Source organism: Meriones unguiculatus, chromosome 4 (assembly GCF_030254825.1).
Source record: "Meriones unguiculatus strain TT.TT164.6M chromosome 4, Bangor_MerUng_6.1, whole genome shotgun sequence".
NCBI lineage: Eukaryota > Metazoa > Chordata > Mammalia > Rodentia > Muridae > Meriones > Meriones unguiculatus.
In genome coordinates, this window is record NC_083352.1 from 121,711,658 (window position 1) to 121,737,470 (window position 25,813).

Here is a 25,813-nt window from a genome sequence, read left to right on the forward strand (position 1 = left end):
ACACTCCCACTGTGGTGTCTCAAGTGGCCTGGACTAGTAAAATGGACAGGCCTGACGACACCTGGGAAAGGGGCTGGCTGGCGGAGGAGCCTGTTGTCCTGACTTTGCAGTGTAGGGGTTTTCCTCGGCGGCTGATTCACGTGACTGGAGCTGCCTGGAGCCTTGACGCTTCCTACTGTAATGCACTGTATTTTACAGGCTCTAAGGATAAGCAGTGTTGTCCTCCTGCAGTAGGGACCTGTGGAGTGAGAGGAGCCTGGACTCTGTGGAAACTTAACTCACAAGGGCTCCCAATGACTAAGGACAGCGTGGAGCCACTGACTGGACCTTTTCTGGAAGCCTGTTCCAGGGTGGCTTGGCCTAGAGGGCTGCTTTGCCCAGAGCTGCCATTTCTGCCCACACTGTTCCACTTCTTTGGGGGACAGTGTTCCCTGTCTGTTTCCCAATCTGGAAAAAAACCCAGATTGCCCCTTTCCCTCCTCAGTGACAACACTGGCAGGCTCAGCATGCAAGACAGTTTATTTGCTTTGACTTCTCCACATAATTTTCTTCACTGGCCAGGGAATGAGAGATGTGGGAATGACAGGTCGAAGTCAAAGGCACTTTGAATGTTAGAATGGCTTAAAAAGAGGTTGGTCTGAAAGTGAAATGCCTATTTCAAAGGCTTGCAAAGTCCGTGTCCAGGAAATCTGGCCTCATTCAGCCAGCACCTTCCTGTGCAGGCATCACTGGGGCCCAGGCCTTCGACTGTCCCTCCAACCCCCAACATCTTCAGGATCTGGCTGCTGCAGCAAGTGGGCTGAGTCACACTGTATCCTGACCTGAACACATGTGAAGTTCTGTGCACGTAAGAGTGACAGATATGGCCTAGACAATGGGAGAGGGCGTGCCTGGAGCCTTAGGTAACAGCTCCTAGGGTTAGATGCAGCATGACTCTATCTGAAGACGGCTGGGCCCAAGCATGACTGTGAGTGCTTGACTCTGTGAGCCTTACAAGACCTCGGACCCCTCCGGGGCAGTGAAGGAAGAGGAAGTGGTGGTCTGCACAGCTGGGGCCTAGAGACTGTTCGGATCCCTGTGGTCAGAGGGAGTTTTAATGACCTCAAACCCCGAGCCAAGGACAGAGACAGTCTGTGAGAGGAAGCAGGATGTTGGATCCCAGGAGGGCTGTCCCCAAGGCCAAAGCCGTGGGCCCCTCGGCCTCCGCTTCTACCGCTTCTTCTTCGTCTCCTTCTTTGGCCTCTTGTTGGTGGAAGGAGCGGCAGCCTTGGGCTTCTTCGCCACCTCTGCACTTCTAGGCTCACACTGTTCTGCCTCCTGTGTGTTGATTAAAAGAGAGTCCTGTTAGAGGAATCCAGATGTACCAAAGGGATTCTGTCAACTGAAGCACGCCACACAACCACAGGCAAGGGCTGTCTCCCAGAGCAGGGTCTGAAAGTACATGGCACCAGGGGGCATCTGGCTCCTTTACCTTCCAGTCCAGTGGCCTGTGGCCATTTCAGTCCCAAGCCTATGTGTGAGATGGGGACAGTGACAAACCTATGGATAAGATGGGGAAGGTGACATCGCAGGAAGCACCAGCAGGGTTGGTGGCACCCGTGGCTGTCAGGATGCCCCATGCTAGGACAGAATTAGTGAGGGTGGGCTGTGGGGGAGACTGCTGTGGATGGCACTGCTGGTGGTCGCGCTCCTCCCCCCATTTGGCCACAGAATTTGGATTGGGGGTGGAGAGCAGCTGGCAGGTGGGCTACACTGTGCTCTGCAGGGTCTGGCAGAGGTGCCTTGGGGGAGGGCAGAGCCAGCCTCAGGCCAGAACCCCAGGTTCTCAGCAACTGGGGCAGCTCTGCTGCCTGTTTCATACCCCATGATCCGCCCTCAGAAGATCTGATTGGGACAAAGGTTTTACTGCTGAGAGAAAAGAAAGTGCAGAGCCACAGATCTAGGTCTGGCCTCACTGTGCTGATAAAGAAGGTAAACCCCAGGAAGGCACAGGCCTGCCCCAGGCCACTCCACTCATTCCAGAGAAGAATCTGGAATGACAGCTATCTGCTGTTCCTCTCATGTGGTGATAACACGAGGAATGCCATGGCCCAAAAGGACACCAAAAGCAAGTTAGCCCAGAGGACGCCAGCCACAGCCTGTGCTTTGTCTGCAAGCTGCACATGGTCTGCAGTGTTTATTCTTAAAAATCCACACTGGGGTGGGGTGCGGTAGGTTGGGTGTGTGGCATGGTGGCCCAGCAGGGAAAGGTCCAGCAAGCCCAATGGCCTGGGTTTGATCTACAGGCCCCACAGAGTAAGAGAGAACTGACTCCTAAAGACCTCCAAAGGAGGCCGTGGCATGCATGCCTCCTGCAACAAACAAACAAACAAACAAACAAATGTAACAAATAAATGTAACGAAAACAGTGTATACCAGGCTGGTGAGAGGGCTCACTAGGGAACAGCATTTGCCATGTACTTCAATTTCCAGAACCTACATGAGGGTGGAAGGAGAAAACTAACTCTACAATTATCCTCTGACTTACACACACACACACACACACACACACACAAACCACCCAGAAAAAAACACACTAGGAGTCTTTAAAAACTCAAAATCCATGCATGCCAACTGGGTGACTTCCCATGAGATCTGACTCCCAGCTCCTCCTGGATAGTGCATACACGCAGTGATGGCAGTTCTGTGTCCCCTAGTAGTGGCCACAGCTCAAGAGCACTGCTCTATCTGTTCAAGGACAACAGCCTAAGGTGCCAGGGCAGGACAGAGACAGACCCACTTGCCTTGCCTCCTGATACAAGGTCTCACTGGGAATCCCTGGCTAGCTGGAATTCAATATGGGAAAGGTTGCTGTTAGTTTGTTTTACCCCTTTGAAATAGTTTTTCAAATTGCTGAGCTTTGTTAGTTTTATTTTATATGTGTTGTGCCTGTATGTCTGTCTGTGTATCACATGTGTGCTCAGTGCCCATGGAAGTCACAAAAGAGTGTCAGGTCCCCTAGAACTGGAGTTACAGATGGGCCGTGAGTCACCATGTGGGTGCTGGGAATTGAACCCAGGTCCTCTGCAAGAGAAGCAAGAGCTCTTAACTACTGAGCCACCTCTCCAGCTTCCAAACCCCTTGGTCTTTAGTTAAAATAGAAAAACTAAAAAGCAGAGTAAGGCTACATCCTTGCTCTGGAAGACAAAGACGCTCCTCTGTGTTGAATCTCGGAGGCCAGGTTCTAGCTTATTTTATTTTCTGGTATTACCCCAGTCCCCAAGGCCTAGGTGCCTTCCTGCAAGTGGAAGAACTACAGCTCTGGGAAACGGTCCCTACCAAAGGCCAGCCCAGACCCTACCAAGTCCCCTTCTCAGCCAGAGAGCAGGTATGGAGGCCCGGTGGGAGTTAGCAGAAGGCTGCTTCCCACTCACCAGGTCTCAGGACTGGAGCTCAGCTCCTCTGGCTGCTGGGCCTCCTCCAGCCAGAACTCAATGGTGTCCAAGATGCCTTACGCTATTATTTATGTAACTTGGCCAAGAATAAAAAAATAACCAGTTAGAAAAGCAAACAAAACCAAATCTCAGAGGAGTGGCTGTCAACTGCACCCCCACTCCCCCACTGCCACAGTTCATTGGACAAACTCATCAGGACGTGATGTCGATGTCACTGGGGGCCTTTCGGGCAGAGAGCTGTGCCTTACAGCACCTGCACACCCTGCAGAAGTCAGCTGTCTCTACGTGCCCTGAGCAGACATATGCCAGAAAACTTACTGAGGCCTGCTCTGAGCTCAAGCCTGTGGCAGTGGGGGCTGGTGCAGGGACTAGTGGCTGTCCTGTGCTTCTTCATGCTACAGAGAGTCTTCCTGATGCCTCCAGGGACTTTGGGCTCAGAGACAACCCCGCCCCCTCCTCCCCCAACGCGCTGCCCCATTCATCTATACACCAGATAACTAGCATGGGCACGCCCCATGCCCTTCCAATTCAGCCCTCCCAGCTCACATGGCATCTTTTCTACAAGCCCAGCCTTCCTCCAGCAGGAAGTGACCAGGGCCCCAGTGGTCTACCTTCTACTGTTCTGCAACAGGTCTCAAAGCCTGCTGACCCAACCTTCTCTCCATCTTGACTCAGCCACTCGCTAGCATCCGGACCCCTCCTTCCATCCAGACACTACCCCTGCCCTGCCTGCTGCCTCTGCCAAAGAAGGTGCCCAAGACGCAGGTCTCACCACTGCTCTCCGCCCTCAGCCTCCCCAAGAGCTTTCTACCACCCTCAGCCCCTCATCCCGTACCTGGGAAGGCAGTTAAGGCAACCTCCCAGCGCCACACTGGTCAGGCTGCGGGGCCTCCCAGCCAGCTGTACTCACAGGAGCACCCTCTGTCCTCGCCCAGCTCCACACCCTGTGGCTTGGGCACTCTTAAGAACACACTCCAGGGCTGGAGGGACGGCTCAGGGGTTAAGAGAACTTGCTGCTCTTACAGAGGACCCAGGTTCAGTTCCCAGCATCCATGTGACAGTCTACATTCACCTCTAACTCTAGCTCCAGGCAGTCTGACACACTTCTCTGGCCTTTGAAGGGTGCACTTACATACATGCAAGGAAACCACTCATACGCATAAAAATTAAAAAAATAAAAAATCCCACTTATGACTGCCTAGCCTCCTTTCTTTACAGAAGTGTCCAGATACCTTCCAACACCACCAACACTCTACCACGCAGAGAGACATGTATACTGTGTGTGACGTGTGCATGTGCATGTGTTCACAGACATGCATATGTAGATACGTGTGTACATGTGTGTGGATGCCAGAGGCTGATGTTGAATGTCTCCTTTCACTGCTCTCTACCTTTAAGGTGACACGTCCTCACGCCTATCTTACCCGGATAGCCATCTTCAGGGAAGCGTCAGCGGCTTGAACAAGTTAGTGAATGCAGTGAAGGAGCAGGCAAGGACGAGCCTCTTGTCTGTCACGGACAACACTGAAGATGAGGCCTCACGCTTCCTATAAGCTAAGGGGCGCGGCCATTTTACAATCAACTACGTGCAGCCCCAGCCCTGCTCAGCCTCTCCACCGGTCACGCTACCGCCGCCACACCAGCCCCAACACTGCCTGGTGGTGAGCAGTCCCCCGTCATTCGTCTAGACAAAGTGCCCCAGGTCGGAGCTCAGGTGATAAACAAAGGGACGGACACCTGGGCTGGCTCCAGCTCTGTCTGGCGAGCAGCAGAGCCAGGGTCTGTGTCTCTCAGTGTTTCACTGCTAACTATAAAATCTATTTTCTACACTTAGCATCCCCTAGAGCCCCATGCCAGAATGACGAAGGGGTCTGTTCTGGACTCTGTCCCCTCCTTGTGACCAGTGGTCCTGGAGGAGTCAGGCAAGCAGGTTAGTGGCGTAGTTGTGTTTGCTTTGTGCAGCTGACGCGGTCCTCTGTGGGTGGGCACACACCACAGTTATCATGCCTGAACACAGTAACTGTTTCCCTCTCTACCCACCCCCACCTCAGCTTTTGACACTGCCATCCATCCAGCTGCCCAAGTCATTTCTAAGCTTTCACTGGTCCCTCATACCCCCACATCAATCTGTTCCCAAGGCCTGTTGATTCTACTTTCTAAGAGGTTCTAGGTTTTGCTCATCCCAACCACATACACAGCCACTGCCCATTTGGACTCATGGTGTCTTGGCCACTCCTGGTTTGCATCCTTCCCTTGCATCCTCCATTCTCTTTATCCTCCATATTGCTTCTAGACTGTTGTCTTAAAACGATGACAACAGTCATGACTGTGCCTGTTTTCAGATTTAGAATGTCACCGGCTGGCCTTTTGTCTAAGATGACTTCCAGCCTTGGCCTTGACTCCAGGCCGGCCCCTCTCACTCTAGACCACTGGCCTGTGTCCTAGCATCCACTCATTGTACAGGTGTTTACCATGCACTTATGTGTGCCCAGTACAGGCAGCACTGGGCTCACCACAGGGCGCTGCAGAAGGGCCAGCATACTTCAGTCATTTGCTCACTGGGCCTGTGATGAGGAGGCAGCCACTGGAGCCACACTTACTGGCAGGGAAGCCAAAGCTCTGACACAGGGGACTTTTAGAAAAGCTACAAGAAAGCAAAGGTGGCTGTCACAGTGTGATTTGGGTCCTCAGGTCCTAGCATGATAAGGCTAGGTTTTCACTCTCAGCTGACAGGAATAACTGAACAAGGGAGTGACTTAACTTCTCTTCAGATATGTGTGGCTAGAACAAGCCAGGGAAGAGCAAGAAGACTACACACGCGACAGCCTCACCTTTAAGTCTGGGGGTGCCGCACCTCATCTGAAGCAAGTGAGGGGAAAAAAAGACAGGTGAGGGAAAAAAGAGACACCTTCACTGCCAGGTGTTTCCTGGGTCCATGGAGGCATCTTTTGTGGACACAACCCCATCAATAATGAGGTGGCGAGAGTGCAGCTCGCCAGGCCAGAAAATTGCTGCTATCCCTCAGGCCCAGGTAACGGAATCTGTACAGTGTCAAGGGAGAGGCACTAAGCTTGCTGTCTCCGCTGTGCTGCTCAGTGTGGCTGTGCGCCTGCAAATCAAGACAGAACGTCATTCAACACTGTCACACACACACCACCCCACCCCACCCCACCCCCGAAAACAGGCCAGGGAAAGAAAAGCAGCACTCTGCTCAGGCATCGCCTGGAAACTGTCTCATCTGACCCTCCAGGAGCTTTCCTCTTTTTATGGCTCAGCTACATTAAGACTGGACAGAACTCAGACCAGTCAGCCTCACGCTGCAGCTTGGCCCTCCCCACCATGTCACTACTGCCTGAAGCCCTGGGCAGGCCAGGGGCTAAAAAGACCTTGTGGAGATGAAGCTCGATGGTGGCCTTGAGAAGAGGGCAAGCTACCAGATGATATGAGGAGGTGGGGGGAGGCTGTCCTCAGGGGCTCAACTATGCCAAACAGAGACACAGCATCCAAGACACTTGGCAGGCAAGCGGAACCATGGTTAGAAAAAGCAATCTGGGAGGAACGGGGAGATAGTTCAGTTAGTGAGGCACGTGCTGTAAAAGCTTAGGGACCTGAGTTCAGATCCCCATACCCACGTAAAAACTGGGGTGTGGTAGCACACACTTGTTATCCCAGCATTAGGGAGGCAAAGACAAGATGTCTGGGGCTTGCAGGAGTGCTGTGTGTCATTAGGTAAAGCACACCTGCTTCCCAAGCTGCAACCACACGCCAGCAGAACGGGAGCTGGTCCTGTTAGCCAGTCCCTGGATGCTAGGAGTGGGTGCACGCTTATTCAAGTTAACCGTATAGTTATGGGCGCAGAAACTCAACCCCACCCCCACCCACACACACACACAGAACTTTCCACAGCGCTCTGGCACTCTAGGCCACTGTCCCAGAGCTCGGGGACAGGTTTTTCAGGTCTCCAGACACTACAGGATTCAGGTTGGGAGTGACAGCTCTGTGGGCAGCACATTACACGCCACCAGCTCACTAGATTCTGGTGCGTTCTCCAGGAGAGCACGTGGTCAAGCAGAGCCTCCATGAGATTTGTAAAGTGAACGCAGCAAGTTAACGGTTCCGAGCTGTAACTCCATGGTGATGGGGATGCTGAGAGCTACTATCTTCCCTCCTCACCACAGGGCCTGGGAAGGAAGTCAGTATACCCTGGGAAAGGCAGGAACTGGACCACTCTAAGCTTCTAAGTCCCCTACGCCTCGATATCCCCAATCTGCCAAGCTAACGAGCCAATACCATGTCTGCATGGGGAAGCCACCAGAGCTGGGCCGATGACCCTCATTAGCACCACAGACCTGGACGGAGTGTGAGCAAGCGGAGCTGCCTACCTTCTCTGTGCTGCTTGCTGAGACAGAACAGGTGAGATTGGCTCAGACAGCATCTAAACTACAAACTCATGGTGCACTCTCACCACTGGCACGAGGCAGTGAACAAGCCAGTGCCACTCACGTGGGGCCAACTGGATGTCCATTCTGTGCAGAAGCTCCAAAAGACGCCTGGAGAGAAGCTCCGGCTAGTCGGGACACACGGAGCAGCTGCCCACACTTCCTCGTTTTCCTTTTCTTTTTTCCCCTCTCCCTCTCTTCTGTTCTCTTCTCTTGACACAGGGTCTCATTACACAGCGTTGGCTGGTCTGGAACTTGCCATGTCAACCTGGCCTCACACTCACACCCTAAGGGAAAAGATGTGTCTCAGCATAGTCTGGCTTACTGCCCTTTAAGGTTTGGGATTTCCCCTAAGAAAGCCTACACAGACCTCCCCAGAAAGGCATCCAGTGAGCTTACAGATGCCATCACAGACTGCGGAAGCCCAAGTTAGCTCTGCTAGAACCCCTCTGAGGAGGGCTACCTGAGCCTGGCAGAGCTGGCAGGCAGAAGCTGCTTGCCTCTAGTCTCTGGGGTACTAGAATTCGCATATGCTCCCCAGGACTCCAGCTTTTGGAGAAACAGACCTGGGCTCCTCAATCCCAGCCATCACTGTAGCTACCACCCAGTGACCACTGTTGTCCCCCAACAGGCCGGCAGGCCTCCTTTCAGGGGCCTTTGAACTAGCCCAAGCAGGGAGGCAGCCTCCTTGGGATGCTGTGGCTGAAGGAGACAAACTCTGGGAACTGTCATCTCACCACAGGGTCAGGGAGGCAGAGGGCACCTCAGGGGTCGAGGGTTCCCACCCGAGGAGCAACTACTTCTCAGTCAGCCTAAAGCACATGCAAACTTCAAGCAGGGTAGGTAGGCAGGGTCAAGGTCAAGCCTTTCTAGAACCTTAATTTCCTTGCATAGCCCAGCATCTCCTCAGGTTTCAAGTAAGCATGCTAAATTGAAGCTGGGTGTGATGGGGCACACTGATAATCCTAGCACCCCGAGGAAGCAAAGGCAGGAGATCAGGAGTTCCAATTCATCCTTGGATACACAGCAACTTCACGGCCAGTTTCAAAAAAGTGACTTCCCAATACACACATGCACACCAAGATGCTCATGATGATTCCTCTAATCTAACTCCTCCCAGGCTCTTCCTTTCCCAGCTTGTTTGCTTGGGGTCTTGTTGTTTTTGTTTTGAGACAGGGTCTCTCTGTGTAGCCCTGGCTGTCCTGGCACTAGCTCTGCAGACCAGGCTGGCCTCGAACTCACAGAGATCCACCCGCTTCTGTCAGGTACTGGCATTAAAGACACCAGCTCCTTTCTCACCTTGTGATATCAAACCATCATTCAAACTTAACCTGTCCTCCTAAAATTAGTTTAGGCTTCAGGGAAATAAATCCATGGGCTAGACAAGTGCCTCATATTAGTTCACCTGGGCACATTACAAACCCTTGATCTGTGACTCTGATGACGGGAATCCACATCTCCAGGAGTCGGACAGGCCTACGAAAACCCCCAGATGGCCCCAGCCACGCACAGAACCACCGAATGATCACATCCCTGGCTCATGGGCAAGCATCAACAGTCTCTTTCCTCTAGAGCCCAAAGGTGATCTCAGAATCCTTTTTATTTTATTTTCCTTTTGAGACAGGGTCTCACCATATACCGGTAGCTGACTACATAGACCAAGCTGGCCCTGAACTCACAGAGACCTCCTGCCTCTACCTTCCCCACCCCCACAGTGTTGTGACTGAAGGTGTGCACCACTGTGTACAGCCTAAATCTAATTACTTTTATTCATTGTGTGTAGACGCATGGGCACACTGCGAAGGTCAGGGGACAACTGTGTGGAGTCAGTTGTCTTCCCCACGTAGGTTCTGGGACTGGAAACGCCGTGAGGCTTGGGGCCTTTACACACTGGTCATCAGTCCCTCAGGATCCTTTTTTTTCTTTTTCTTTTTCCTTACCATGTTCCCTACAACCAAACTTGGCTTGAGAGACAGGGGCATTTGCTGTCTTTTCTGAGTCTAAGGACTTGCTACCTCAGATTTTAGAATCTAGCCTATAAGAAAACACTTGGGTTGTAGGCCTTGGCCTTAGTCAGGAGCAAATAAATATTTTCTCAGGTCTCAGCTTAATGAGGTGTCAATGGGAAAACCTTCCATCTGGCTCAGGATTCTAGAGACTTGGCTGCAGTTTGGCCAGTGGGTTCTTGTTTCTCCTCTGAAAGGATGGGGGTGGGGTGGGAATCATTTATATGTGTTCTTTTTTTTTTTTTTCCTCTTCCCTGATTAGCCCCCAAAGAGCTTTCAAATAATCTCCTAAGTACGAAGCACTGAAAGCATAAACCAGTTGCAAGAAATCTGCTTATTGGGAAACAGGAAAGACATTCTTTTTGCTTTTCAAAGGCTTTCCCATCATCTGGAGCCAAAAATATTATCTTCTGACCCTAAAAGCCACTAAGAAACCTTGTGTCTATATGCTAAGCAAGGAGACAGTTTTGCCCTAAGCAAAATAGCAAAGAGCAGCATTGTTTTCCGGGCATCTTCACCCCACTTCTGCCCCTCTCCCACCTCTGTAGCATCGTCTGCTACCAAGCGCCACCCTGCAGCCCTCAGGCCATAAGAGTCTCTACAAGCTGTCCCTACTTTCCCAGGCCCCCTTCCTCCCTAAGACCTCAGTTGTCCCCTAGTTAAAGGCCCCTTCCCCCACCCCATCTGGCTGTTTGACATACTCCCAGCGGTGCAGCCCAGACACTCACCACTCTGCTGCCTAGTTCTCGCAGCACACAGATCCTTTCGTTTCTGTGCATGTAGTTAGGGGTCACAGTGGGAGGGATGGGGGAAGGGAGAGGAGGCTGTCTCATCAAGGCGCAGAAGAAAGTTGGTAGCAGAATCCCTAGTCCCAGGAGCCAATGCTCGGGTAGTAAGTGGCTTCACAGTGCTTCATTTTATCATCATCATTGCTACTGGCCCACTGAATGGGTTTGGTTGTTTTCCTTTAAATTTTTTAAAAAGATGTATTTATTTATTATTTATACAGTATATAGTATTCTGCTGGCATGTGTGCCTGTAAGCCAGAAAGAGGGCACCAGATCTCACTATAGATGGTTGTGAGCCACCATGTGGTTGCTGGGAATTGAACTCAGGACCTTTGGAAAAACAGCCAGTGTTCTTAACCTCTGAGCCATCTCTCCAGCCCCCTTTTTTAAAATTTTAAAAGATGTAGTTATATTATTTATGTGTATGAGTGATTTGCCTCCTTGTCTGAATGCTTACCATGTATGTGCCTGGTACTCACACAGATGGGAGTCAGGCCAGAAGAGGTTGCTGGATTTGCTGGAACTGGAGTTATAGATGGTGTGAGCCTATGTGGGTGCTGGGAATTGAATCCAGGTCCTCTGCACAAGCAGCCAGTGTTCTTCATAGCCAAGCCATCTTTCCAGCCCTAGTTTTTTGTTGTTTAAGATTGCTTTTATTTGTATTTACATGTATGTGTGTTATATGGATGCCTGCAGAGGCCTGAGGAGGGTGTTGGATCCTCTGGAGCCTGAGTTACAAGTGTTGTGAGCTGCCCAGCATGGGTGCTGGAAGCCAAGAACAGTACGTCACTGTAATTGGACCATCTCTCCATTCCCCTGGCAAGTTTTTTGTTTTTTAAGGTAAAATGGGTCATATATAGTGGCATAATCCTAGCACTTGGAAGAGAAAGGTGGACAGATCTCTGTGAGTTTAACAGTCTGGTCTACATAGTGAGTTCCAACTCGGCTAAAATTGGAGCCATTGAGATGGCTTAGTAGGTAAAAGGTCTTGCCACCAAGCCTGCTGACCTGAGCCTGATCCCCAGAATCCACATGGTAGAACTGATCTTTGCAAGTTGTCCACTGACCTCACACACGTACACATGCACTCACAGAGACAGCTACGCAGCCCTGTGTGGTGGGACACACCTGTAATTCCAGCACTTAAGAAACTGAGGCAGGAAGGTTATTATTCTCAGTTTGAGGTCAGCATGGCTACAGTGTGAAATCTTGTTTCAGCAAACAAAACAAAACAAAACAAAGTTAATACAGTAAAAACCAGTCAGGAAGATAGCTCCCCTGTGTTCCCTGCCCCCTGAACCACAAGAAAAACAAAAGAAATTTGCTGCAATATATTTATATTTTAAAAGATGGAGTAAGTTAAATCTTCCTACTTGTTGGGTGACTTAGAAGGCATATACTTAAAAAAAAACTTTTTTTGCCTGTTTGTTTTTTAGGAGACATGTATTAAAATTTTTTAAATCATATGGGGGGGAAGACATGTCACAGTGAGGTCAGGAAGCAACTTTCAGATGATTTGAGGAGCTTATATTTCTGAGCCCTTTGTCAAGTCCTTGCCTTGAAGGACCCTTCCCTGCCAGCCTGTGGCACAGACCCAGGCCTCTGCTCACTTCAAAGGGTTAAGAACAATGGGCGGAACATGGCTTCCCTTCCTAGCTCTCCAAATAAAACAGCAGTTACCCTGTCCCTCACTCCCCCATCCCACCATCCCCAGAGACCAAGAACAGCTTCAGCAGCAGCTGATGACAATAAAAGTTTGTCACACAATACTCAACAGCATGCCCTGGCTGAGGACTGGGCCTAGGGATTGCGTTTTTGTTTTTATATATATATATATATAACTTATTTATTTTTTTAATTTTATGTACGTTGGTGTTTCACTACATGTATGTCTGTGTAAGAGTGTCAGGTCCCCTGGAACAGGAGTTGTGAACTGCCAATGGGTGCTGGAATTGAACCCTGGTCCTCTGAAAGAACAGTCAGTACTCTTAACCACTGAGCCATCTCTCCAGCCCCGGAATTGTGTTCTTAACTGAGGGATATGACTATGGGTGGAAAAGTCCAGTGCTGACATCCATAAAATACCAGAATACACAATGGACAAAACCACCAGGGGCCACAAGCCTGCCCATGCTAGAATCCCTCAAAGCTCTGCCCTTTGTCTTGTGTACGTATGCATGAGTATGTGCACATGTTGTATGTAGTACATGCACCCATATACTACATGCCTGCATGTATGTCTCTGTGAGGATAGCAGAAGCCTTGTGACTAGAGTATAGACAGGTGTGAGCTGACATGGTAGGAATTGAACCCAGGTCCTCTGGAAGAGCAGCCAGCGCTTTTTAACCACTGAGCCATTTCTCCAGCCCCTTAAAGGGACCTTTTTAAAACTTCAAATCTGGTATGCTCCTTCCGCTGGCCCCATGCTACACTTGCTCCTCTGACTTGGCTCCCCACTGCACAGTACCCATCACCCTCTGTACCACATAAGCAGGAGCTTCAGATCAAAACAAGCCCCAACACGTACAGTCTCCAAAACGCAGCAGGCTTGTTAGGCAACAGCCGGCTGTGGTGATGCACACCTTTAACCCCAGCGCTCAGGACACGGAGACAGGAGGGTCACTGAGTGTGAGGCCAGCCTGGTCTACGTGCATAGAGAGTTGCAGGCAGCCAGGGCTGCATGGTGAGATATTAGGGGAAAAAGAAAAAGAAAGTATGTTTATGACTGTGCCAGCTCAGTACCTCAGAGGAAGGACGACAAATGCATGGATATTCATATACAAACAACACACCAGCATTTATTGGTTTAAAAAAACAACAATGAATCAAAATGATAAAGATGAATCACAGTAATAAAAATGGCTTCCTATGGGAGGAAGAAGAAAGTAGTGGGGCATAATGAAATTAAAGGAAACTTCTATGAACGAACCTTATTCTACAGGTTGAAAATGTTATATATAAACATTTTATAAGATTTCAAAAACAAATTAAATTAAAAAGAAAAAAATTCCTAAAACTTAAAAACAAGTTGTAGCAAATGTGCCTAATGTCTTCCAGAATGGAGTCCACACAGAGAGCAGGCTGACAGCACCGTGCTGGGCTGCAGTCCCCCTGCAGGAACACAACCCGAGGCCAAAACAAACCCTCACACTTCCGCCTGGGTCTCAGCTTAGCGGTGCATGTCAGACACGGTAGGTGTTAGAGTAAAGTCAGATAAAACACAGTTACATCTTTCCAGAAGCTGCTGGCACGCCCGGTCCCTGCTGGCATGGCTGCTCCTTGCCAGCAGTGGATACTGGGATCTCTAACAGCCCCCTCACTCCCGCTGCTGTGGGAGTGCACTGTGCCTTCCCTTGACACCTGCATCTCTGGAAGTCTGAAATCTGGATATGTAGTAGATAGACAGTATTCATGTGACCAGTCCCCAATAAAAAGCCTTGTGGGTTGGGGCTACAGCTCATGGGTAGGACGCCTGCTTGTAGCTCACTTGGCAGAGTGCTTGCCTTCCATGCAAGAGGCCCTGGGTTTAGTCCCAAATGCCTCATGAACCAGGTGTGGTGGTGAAATCCCATCAGTAGGGATGCAGAGGCAGGAAGAGCAGGAATGTAAGAACAACCTCTGCTACGTGAGACTGTCTTCAAACAAACACACAGTCTCTGAGGAGTGACTTGCAGACAAAGCTTCTTGATCTATTGGCTTCTTGCTGCCGGAGTTGGACACATCTGTGTGGTTCCAGTCTGGGTACTTTGGGACTGGGGTCAGTTGGTCCCCAGCTTTATCCCAGGCCCCTTCTATATCCTTTCACTGTGGTAGCCGCAGCTGTGAGGCCTCCTAATTCATCACTTAACCTAAGTTGACCTTAGTGACCTCCAACATAGCAGGACAGAACAAAATTAGTCATTTTGTTAATCTTCTAGGAAATCAGACCGCCTTTATAAACCGAAGATAAGTTTAGCAGTGGCAAGATGATTCAGGGGGTAAAGGCACGGGCAGCCAAGCTTGTCAACCTGAGTTCAATTCCACGGACCCTCAAGATGGAAGGAAAAACCCAACTCCTGAAGGTTGTCCTCTGACCTCTGTACACACATGTACACACATGAGTATGTACGCATGCAGTACATACTCACACATATGCACACACAAAATAAATAAATGTTAAAAAAAAAGTTTTATGATACAATTGTAAACTCAAAAACACCCGAGTCTTCAGTTTGAATTCTAAATATCAGTATGAATTCCAATTCTTTCCACTGAGCTAGGATCTTAGTATGTAGCTCAAGCTGGCCTACAATTTACCAGTCTAGACTGCCCTCAACCTTAGAGCAATCCTCCTGCTTTAGCTTCCTGCACGCTGTAATTACAGTGTGCGCCGTTACACCTGATGCAACTTCTTTAGTTTCAAGGACAGTTTGGGCTTCAAAGGAAGACCCTGCCTCGGTAGTAACAAAACCCAGGTGACTGGGATGGCTCCAGGGGAAAGGGGTCTGCCTCTGAGTTCTAGTCCTGGAACCCACATGGTGGAGGAGAGAACCACTCCCTAAAGTTGTCCTTTAACCTCCACACAAGCTCACACTCACACACACTCCCATTTAATGTCTAAATGCACTTTAGAAATTAAAACAGGTGGCTGGAGAGATGGCTCAGCATTCAGAGTACTTGTTGCTGTTGCCGAGGCCTGGGTTTGAATCCCAGTGCCCACACGGTGGCTCACCACAATCACAGATGGTTGGGAGCCATCTGGGGGATCCAACAGGCACACACATGTTCACATACACACATGCAGGCAAAATATTCATACCCGTAAAGGAAAACCAAAAAAATTAAAACAATTTTTAATTTTTAATCAAATTTTAGAAATCTGATGTCTATCAAGTAGAGGGCCCAGTCGTTAAGAGTGCTCAGCGCTCTTCCCAGGGGCCCGAGCTCAGTTCCCAGCACCAACATCAGGCAGCTCACTGAATGTCAGCTAGAAAGTCAAAGGTCCTCACTGAAAGACTGGCAAGGCACAGGAAAATTATAAATCTCAGCAGTGACGGGCAGTAGATGCTGCAGCCATTTAGGACAAAGACTTCAGGGTCAGGTAAGATAGACCTTACGATGATCTCTCAGTGCACACGAGCCAGACACCATGATCCTGCTGACACCAACTACAACTGTCACAACTGGAGAGTCCACAGCACCAAGTCACGGGAACCAAATAACTGAATGGCCTTGGGTGCCTGTGTGGAACTTCCTGTGGGAACAGTGGCATGTAGAGAGGCAACCAGGTAAATCGTGGAATGCACAGATCACGGATGATAAAGACTTGCTTCCTCCAACAAGTCAATGTCAGAAGAAAATGGGGGCAGTGTACAAGAATGGTTGAAAGCAGGGTGGTACAGAATAAAGACACTCACAGAGTAAGTGTCACACCCAAAGCCAACATGATCGTGTCACTGTCTTCAAACTCTCTGGGCCCTGCCCACACCCTGGGCTGCAGCTCTCACCCAGTGCCTTCTGTGCTCCAGCCACAGTCATCTCCTAGGTTCCCTGAACCAGCCTGGTCCTTCAGGGCTCAGGCTCTTGTCAGGGCTCCTCCCCTTCTTTGGAATGCCATCCTCCCACCTTCCCCATTCACATGGTAGAAGGCTGCTCATTCTCTGGCTCAGCAGCAGGGATAGCCCAGTGTGTGAGGGTTCCTCTACCTAGTTAGTTAAGAGTATACCTTGTACTTCTCATGGAAACAGGGTGCCAATTTTGGGAGAGAGAATCACACTATACAGCCCAGGCTGGCCTTGAACTCACGATCTTCCTGCCTTGGCCTAAGTGCTGGGACTACAGGCATGCATCACTGAGTATTGTTTTATATCTGCATCCCTCCCAAAGACAAGAAGCTCCTTGAAGGCAGAGGCCATATTTCTTAGCAGGCAGCAGGAGCTAATGAAAGTCTTAACAGAAGCCCTGTGTGATGGCTCACTCTGGTCCCAGGAGGCTGCGGCAGAGAGGCTGTCTCAAGTCTAAACCCAGTAGACTCTATCTCAAAGTAAAATAAAATAAAATAAAATAAAATAAAATAAAATAAAATAAAATAAAATAAAGTGCTCAATAGAAAGGTAGCATTCACGACTCAGAGAGATACTGAGTTTGGGGCCAGCCCTAGGTCATACAATAAGAATCTGTCTCAAGTTGGGCGTGGTGGCTCATACCTTTGATCCTAGTACTCAAGGAGGCAGAGGCCAGTATATCTCTTTGAGTTTGAGGCCAGCCTGTCTACAAATAGAGTCCAGGATACCCTGGGCTACACAGAGAAACCCTATCTCAAAGAACCAAACCAAACAACAATAACAACAACAGAAGATTCTGCCTCAAATAAATCAATATGAAAAAGACCTGATCAAATAAAGCCACGTGGTCCCATCCATCAGGTAGGATTCCAGGGACCATTCTAACTTGATAAGGGCCAGCAGAGTCCCTGCTGATCTTGATTATGGTGATGTCTTCTGGCACAAGAATCTAGCCTGCCATGCAGAAAGCTGAGGGCCCAGGGAAGGACTCACCGCCTCATGGGACTTGGGAATGGGTATGATAATGGCCAGGACACAGATGAGCTGGAAGATGGCTCCCAGGAAGAGCCCATACCGCAGCAGATTCTCCAAGAAGGTGGGCTCAGGCACCTCAGGAGGTGAGAAGTCCAGGTCGGAGGCCATGGCCCAAGTCCCTACTGCCAGGTGTCTCGAGAGTTAGCGTTCTCCAGAACCAAATTCTAAATGAAAAGAATGAATGTCAGGTTTCTACACGTGATCTTTAAATGGTCCCACTCGTGCATATGGACAAGCCACGTGCACATATTAGAACAGGCAACTTCAGTGAGGCATAAACAACCTTGAATCTAATTAGAGAGTATGTGCATAGTGAACTATCCCCTCAACTTTTAAATGTTTGATGTTTTCCAAATATAATGAAAATAAGCAAATGCAAAAATCTCCAACCGCTGTATTTATAAAGATCCGCACATTTCTGTGTTTTGTTTTACTTGCTTTTAAGATGGTATCTCACTCATCTTGGGCTGGCCTAGAGCTTGTTAGTAATCCAGGAAAGCGTGAGCTTCCAATTCTCCAGCTTCTGCCTTCTAAGAGCTGGAGTTACATTATAGGCTTGCATCCTTAAGCCCACTTTATATGGAGCTGGGGCTGGAACCCAGGGCCTCATGAATGCAGAGCAAGCACTCTATCAACTGAGGATACTGACTATATATCCGATTTTTATTGCTTTATTCATTCGCCTAGTGAAATAGCACTTTGGGATACCAAAGACTTACAGACAAATGCCTGTTCCCAGAGCTCTGCTCCAAACGGAGGCAGAGTAGCTATGGAGACATGCGGTAGGGAGAGAGAAACTGGGAGACGTTTAAGGAAGGGCGTCATTTGATCTTGTATGAGGTAGGAGCAAAGGCCTCTGTGGATGTGGCAGGTCTTCAGTAGACAGAGATGAGAAGAACTGGACAGAAGTAGAGCAGCTCACACTTGAGAAGAATACTCTGGATAGAAAGAAAAGCAAATGTGGAGACCCCAGGCCACCCTGGGCACCCACATGGCCAAGAACGAGTGGCTAGGAGGGAAACTGGAAACTGGTGAGATGGAGGAGCAGCTAGTGCTCTTAACCACTGAGCCATCTCTCCAGCCCAGTCCTACTCCATTCTTAATTCCCTGGGAAAACAGGAACAACTGCCTTTGGTTCTCCAAGAGCACACGAGGCTGTCCAGAACAGCCCTCCCTTCCCATGACTGTTATTCAAAACCCTATTCTACCTCCAAGCCTGAGCTCAAGGGTTACCTTCTTCCTTTGCTTCTTCTTTACCATGGCACCTACAAGTGGTTTCCCCAACAATAAAGAGACAAATGTACCATGGCATCAGGTGCCACAGGTGCCTGTGTTTTCAGAGAAAGATCTGTGCCACACTATGCAATTTCTAGCGAACTCTGAATTACCTAATAGGGTGCTCATGAACCACATGTGGCCCCAAAATGCACTTGGTCTGAACGAAATTGACTGTTAAATTAAATGCAGACCGAATTTCAAGATGTATTATGAAAGAATGTAAAATATCTCATTAATAATGTTTTATATTGATTATATGCTGAAATGACATGCTATTAAATCACTAAAGTTAATTTAACTTATTTTGAAAAGAAAGTTGGAAAACATTGTATGATATTAAAACTTAATAGAAATCTAAGGTAGTCAAACAGACCTACTGACATGAGAACAGGCATACGGACCAATGGGACAGAGATGAGAACAGATGTACAGACCAACAGAACAGAGATGAGAACGGACATACAGACCAACACAACAGAGATGAGCATGGACATACAGACCAACAGAACAGAGATGAGAACAGACAAACAGGATGGAGATGGGAACAGACATACAGACCAACGGGACAGAGATGGGAACAGACGTACAGACCAACGGGACAGAGATGGGAACAGACATACAGACAACGGGACGGAGATGAGAAGAGATGTATAGACCAACGGGACACAGCTCCAAATAAACACGCACACACAGGAGAGGATGGTTTTTAAACGCATGGTGCAAGCAAACAATGCCCCACAAAAACAAACACAGCCAGACGGCCCCCTTGTACCCTATATAAAGATTAACTGAAACTGACCCCAGATCTAAATTTAAGACAGCAAACTATAAAACTGTTGGAAGCCTAAGGTGGAAGTCTCTGTGACTCTGAATTTGGCAGTGGTTCCTGGATGTGACATCAAAGACACAGCAACAAAAGAAAAACGTCAGTTAGATTCCACATAAAAACCAGTCTTTTGTCCACAGAGGACAGCTCTCAGACAGTGAGAGACAGCCCAAAGAATGGAGGAAGATATTTGTGACTCATACATTCGGTAAAGGTCTAGCATTCCAACAGGCAAAGAACTTCCATAAGGCAACAAAAAAATATAAGCCATAAGCCAGGCAGTAGTGGCGCACGCCTTTGATCCTAGCACTCAGGAAGCACAGGCAGGCAGATTTTTGTGCGTTCAAGCCCAGCCTAGTCTACAGAGTGAGTTCCAGGACAGCCAAGGCTACACAGAGAAACCCTGTCTCGAAAAAACACAAACCAAAACCAAAAAACATAAACAACAAAGCAGGTGCCAGAGTAAGGGCTCAGCTGGCTAAGGCACTTGCCACCAAGCCTGACAACCTGAACATGATCCCTGGGACCACATGATAGAAGGAGGACAGACTCCTAAAACAGATCATCACATACATGTTATGGCAAGTATGCCTCTACCCCCTAAAAGTATTAAAAACAAAATAAAGGAGGGTGGAGGAACCAGTCAGTTCACGTCTGCAATCCCAGTTCTCAGCTGGAAAATGAGTTCAAGGCCAGCCTGTGCTACAAAAACAGCAAGTTCAGAGCCAGTGTGGGTTGCATAATAAGATTTAGTCTCAAAACCGGGAGGGTACGGTTGGTGAGATGGCTCAGTAGGCAAAGACACCTGATGTCAAACCTGATGGCCTGAGTTTGATCTCGCATGGACATGGTAGAAGCCCAGAATCAACTCTCACCTCTCATGCTTTCTCTCTTTCTCTCTCTCTCTCTCTCTCTCTCTCTCTCTCTCTCTCTCTCCCTCTTTCTCTCCCTCTCTCACACACTCACGTGGGGAAAGTAAAAATGTAAAAAAGTATATAGAAAAGCACAGGTGGGCAGGCACCAAGCACCAGTGAAACGTGGAGAAACTAGAAGCTGTGTGCACTATCTTACTCACTGCTCTGTAACTGTGAAAAGACCCCAGGAACAAGAATTCTTGTTTAAAAATGCACTTAAGAGGGGGCTAGCTTACAGCTTCAGAAGGTCAGCCCATGACCACCACAGCGGCAAGCAGACAGACATGGCACTGGAGCAGTAGCTGAGCTTTCCATGCTGCTCCATAGGCAGCAGGCAGAGAGACTGCCTCGTGTGGGCTTCTCAAACCTCAGAGTCTACCACACAGGGCCACACCTCCTCCAAGGAGCCCACACCTCAAAATCCTTCTCAAACAGCTGGCCAACTGGGGACCAAGCTTTCAAACATATGAGCCTATGGAGGCCACTCCCCTGCAGCCACCACTGTAGACAGGATCAGAAACTGGCACTGCAGCTGCAGAAACTCCTGTCTAGGCAGGAGGCGGAGGGTGAAGAAGTTCTAGACACAGTGATACAAAATGGCTGAAAACACTGAATTTATTCTTAGAAATGTTAAATTTTAGCCAGGCCTGGTAGCACACGCCTTTAATCTCAGCACTCAGGAGGCAGAGGCAGGTGGATCTCTGTGAGTTTGAGGCCAGCCTGGTCTCCAAAGTGAGTCTAGGTCAGCCAGGGCTATACAGAGAAACCCGGTCTCAAAAAAAAAAAAAGAAAGGTAAATTTTGAGCTACATTCAGGGGCGCACCTCTATAATTCCTGGACATAAGAGGTAGATGTAACAGAGTCACAAGTTCCAGGTCAACCTGGGCTACATGAGACTGTCTCAAAAAAAACTTTGTTATATTTTAATACAACACAAAATTTCACTTGTTTTTTTTCTGCTTATTTCCTTAATTATTCCATTTTACTCACTGACACAGGTTCTCATGTGGCCCTGACCTTGTTGCCGTCAACTCCCAAGCACTGAGATTTCAGGCCTGTACCATTATGCCTGCCTTACCTGCTCCTTATACTTTAAATGTAACTAGCTGAACATACATTATGGTTCTATAGGCTAGCCCTGCCACCACAGGCCGGCCATATGACCTTTTTCCATCTTGGCCCTGCTGCTCCTCTGCTCTAAATGATTTTTCCAACATGAAGAACAACTGCAGGATTATAAAATGACCCACTATCTAAACTGAGTGGGCACCACACAAATGTTTATTGTTTCCCTTTCAACCTGGTCACTCTGGAAGGTCATGTGCTTGGCCAGCAAGACAGCCAGTTCTCACACCAGTTCAGCGTCTGTAGAAGTCTTTCACAGCAGGAGCCAGCCCCTCACTCACTGCCCCAGGTCCTCAGAGCTGGCAGATCTTTTTCCTCCTGAGAAGGCTCTGACTTCTGGAAAGAGCCCAATGTCATCTGGCTCCAATTAGGACGAATCAGGTGGGGCATGGTGTTCAAGGATACCATCTTTGGTCATGTACAAGGTGCGAGGCTCAGTGTGCAGGCAGACTGCTTGGAGCAGCTCCTAAGCTGGCCCTGGAGTGAATTCCAAGGCAGCCCAGCCCAGCTCCAGGGGAGGAACTGCCAGGCTCTCCAGGGCACTGGTCCTAGTGCCAAGGCTGAAGAAAGCTTCACTCCTCCAGTAACACCTCATAAACTGAGTGCCCATGACCACGCCTCATGCTCAAGCCTGTGGTGCATTGATGCTAAGACTTAGCATTGTTAGGAAGATTAGGGTCCTGGGATAGACAGGGGCAGGCGGCAGGAGGCTGGGGCTGCACAGCTATGGGCATCTAGCTACACTCTGGCCTATCGCTTGACTTCTTAGAGAGTTGATGTCATTTTTGAGCTCATCAACAAATGTGCCCAAAGCCATAATATATTTAGGCTTTTTTTTTTTTTAATGGTCATTAGACCAACATACAACAAGAGTCATATAACTGATGATATCCTTTGTCTGAATAACTTACTTCCTAGAATTTAGATGAAGGAAATAATTAAAAAGAAAAGGCCTCCAGGTACAAAAGCAGGCTTGGCAGCACCCCTGCTAACACTGGAAGGCAGGAAGTCTGCAGCAGGAAGGGCGCTGGGGATGGAGCATGTACACCACGGGACTTCACTAAAAGGACAGCACACTGGGCACAGAAACAATGTGACCAAGACAGGGTGCAATACTGAGGAAAAAGAAAACTATCAACAGAGTGACTGCAGTCCTGTGCTAACGAATTTCACTGGCTAAAGACCAAAGGCGGGCACTTGCAGAATATCCTGGACAGGTGCCATTCTGGTGTGTCATGGAGCTTCCATTCTAATGAGTACTCACAGACACTTACAGTGGAATGTCAGGGCTGAAAATCTGAAAACCCAAAGGAGGAGGAATGGCATGTTATTTTATGTGGAATGGTCAGGGAAGAGCTGTGAAAGCGACATTTCTACCAAGGCAAGAAAGCAAAAGGCTGGGAATATACCTCAGTGGCTAAGCAAGCCCCTGAACTCACTCCCCAGCACACACAGACCTCCCCGAAAGGAAAGCAGAGTGTCATTTAACTACCTGCTAGAACACTCTAGAATGGAGAAATAGTTAGGACAAAGTTCTCAAGACAGGAATGTGTCCAAGGTGAGCAGGAAGGTGAGCAAGTGGGGGAGGGCCATGTGGACCATTGTAAGGGCTGTGGCTCTCATTCTGAGTGAAAGTAAAGCCACTATAGAGTGCTTGGCAAAGAAATCTCACAATCCCCCTGACTGCTATGTAGAGACCAGACTAGGGAACAAGAGAGAAACAGTTACAATAACAGTAGGACACTCACAAGAAGTGCTCATGACAGGCAGGAGCCACTGAGGTGATAATTCTGAGGTTACAACATATTCCGAAGAGACAAACAACACGATTGATGGGCAAGTTATGAATGAAGTTCAAATACTTGGAGGGGAAACTGCTCAGCTTAATACTGTAAACAGAAGATGTTAAGCACAAAAGGTCTAAACTAAAAAGTCCCAGCACAAAGAGTAAACTTTAATTTACACAAATGATTTTAAATGTTCAGAATGGAATGCAGGGTGCCATTCTGAATCTGAATGTATCTTAAACACACTGAAGAGGTGGTGAGAACAGGGTCCTGGCATGAGCGACTCTAAAATGAAAGGTGTCTCTAAAACACTCTGAAGGAGCCGTATATGCACCTCAAACTAGCTGCCAAAAGCTGCTTTCCCAGCTGGGCATGGTGGTACACAGCTTTAATCCCAGCAATTCAGAGGCAGAGGAAGGCGAATTTCTGAGTTCCAGGACAGCCAGGGCTACCCAGAGAAACCCTGTCTCAAAAACCAAAACAAAACAAAACAAAAAGCTGTTTCGCACAGGATCCAGTTGTGAGGCCACCACACACAGGACTGACTGTAAATGAATAGATGGGGGAATGGATCTGTTGCGGTGGGGAAGAGGTTCCAGATAAAAGAAGGACACTACCATCATCCACCAAGGGTTAGGGACATCAGCATAGTGTATTTAGCTTAATATAGACACATATAGAAAGATTCACACCCATGTATACACACAGATATCACACTCTGGCCTCCGAGAGAGCACAGAAACGAGCGTGCCCCAGTAACAATGTGCACACCTTATGTACAGATCTTGGTTTCCGGGGCATTTTTCCATAAGAGAAACCAGGACTCCTTAGGGAAGTGCCTAATTTCTAAGCAGAAATAAACAGGATGAGCCTGGGGCAGAAAGCATGCAAGCGATTTAAAAAAAAAAAAAAAAGCAAAACCAAACACTGCCAGGAGTTGTCCAGAGTGGGGATTCAGCAGGCAAAGTTGGGACACAAGAGTAAAACACCCAAGATATAAACAAACAATGGCACAAAGAATCAGCTGGCTAAGTCAATGGCGCATCTTTCACATGAATAGCAAGTATTTCTGTAGCCACTCTGGTTGTGTGTGGACAATCTCAAAGGTGTGCTGCACATAACGACTTTCTTCTGGAGCGACAGTGTAAAGGCAGGCGAGGGAGATCCTGGATAACATCAACCTCAGCCACAGCAGGCCCCTCTGTGGGCCTTCCTTCTCAAAGTCTGTGACTGCGCCTGCTCACCAGCAAAAGAGAAACATCTCAACCAGGAGGCTCTCCTGCAAAATACCCGACCAATGATCCTCAAACCGCCACCTAAAACGGTGTCCCGGCCAGCGGGAGGGGCCTCCGGAGACATATTGACTGAATGGACTGCGCCATCCTAGCTAGGGTACAGAAAGAAACTGGAAATCTGAACCATGCAGTGATTCCAGGGAGCGGTGATGTTCGGACAGTGGCTCATTAATTATGGCAAAAGTTCTATCTGGTAATTCAACAGTGTCTCGAAATAGCCATAAACCTAAAATCATTTTTAAATATTTTTTGAGCCAGTCTTATATATCCTGGGATGGCCTTGGACCCACTTGGTATCAAGGGGTGATCCTGAACCTCTGGCCCTCCCCCTCTGTGTCCTCAACACTGGCATTACAAGTATGTACCATCAATCGCCACTCATAGAGCACTGAGGACTGAACCCAGATGGATCATTGTGCATGCTAGGCAAGAACTTTCATCCCCACTGCATCCCCAGCCACTAAAATACTTCAAACTACGAACATTAAGTCTGAAAACATCGATTCCAAAATTGCCAGAGGTTTCAGGATCTCCCAACTGTTTCCCAGTGCTGTACAGAGTCTGGGCAGGGATGCCTGCCCCCTAATGAGGGGATTTTCCAAAGCTGTTCTAAGACTTCAAGTAAAAAGAGGCAGGGAGTGCTGGGGAGATGACTCAGTGGTTAAGAACACTGACTCCTCTTCCAAAGGACCTGGGTTCAATTCCCAGCACCCACACTGTAGCTCACACCTGTCTTTAACTCCACTTCCAGGGGATCCTCACACAGATACACATGTAGGCAAAACACCAATGACCACAAAATAAAAATAAGTTATATTAAAAAAAAAAAAAGAGGCAGGGGAATAGAAAAGATACTGTCTTACAGCAATTGTGATGCGTTCCCAAGAACTGTTAAAATTAGGTAAGGATTTTGTCTGATGGAAAGGTAAGCAGCCCCCTAGGGGAGTGACAATCGGTAGCTCGTGGACTCACACCGGCGTGCAGGTAAGTACCAGCATTTAAGGCATGAGATGCCACAGAGTTGCTCTTTCCTACCCAGTGATGCCATGCACAGCACTGGACCCTATACTGACTATGCACAGTACTGAACCCTATACTGACTTCCCCTCTAGACACACACCCGTGAAAAGGCTACAGACTGAGCCAGCACGAGAGAAACAATGATAATAATATACTGCAACAGGCCATTAAATCTGGCCTTTGTGTCAGTATCATTTAAAAACAAAAATAATTACATCTGTTATTATTAGCAGGAGGGGGCCAGTGTGGCAGTCCAAAGACAGCTTTCGGGGGTCAGTGCTCTCCTACACGTGGGTCCTGATGACCGAACTCTGGGTGTGCTG

General features: G+C 48.6%; 1 protein-coding gene across 5 annotated transcripts in view; it reads right to left on the bottom strand.

Annotated features, from left to right (window-relative positions):
• Positions 1-501: 501 nt before the first annotated feature.
• Positions 502-25,813, bottom strand: part of Manbal (mannosidase beta like) — a 28,796-nt gene continuing 3,484 nt past the window's right edge. Inside the window, exons 2-5 of one of the 5 annotated variants that reach the window (XR_009591608.1) lie at positions 17,965-18,183; positions 17,204-17,409; positions 6,266-6,543; positions 502-1,317 (exon numbers count right to left, since the gene is read on the bottom strand). Coding sequence is in view for 4 of the 5 variants with exons in the window: in XM_060382932.1 (XP_060238915.1) it covers positions 1,210-1,317; positions 2,416-2,475; positions 17,204-17,353 (318 nt within the window). In the remaining variant the exon portion in view is untranslated. Of the gene's footprint in view, positions 1,318-2,415; positions 2,476-6,265; positions 6,544-17,203; positions 17,410-17,964; positions 18,184-25,813 lie in introns of all 5 variants that reach the window. The other 4 variants (XM_060382932.1, XM_060382931.1, XM_060382933.1 and 1 more) reach the window with 4 other exon arrangements.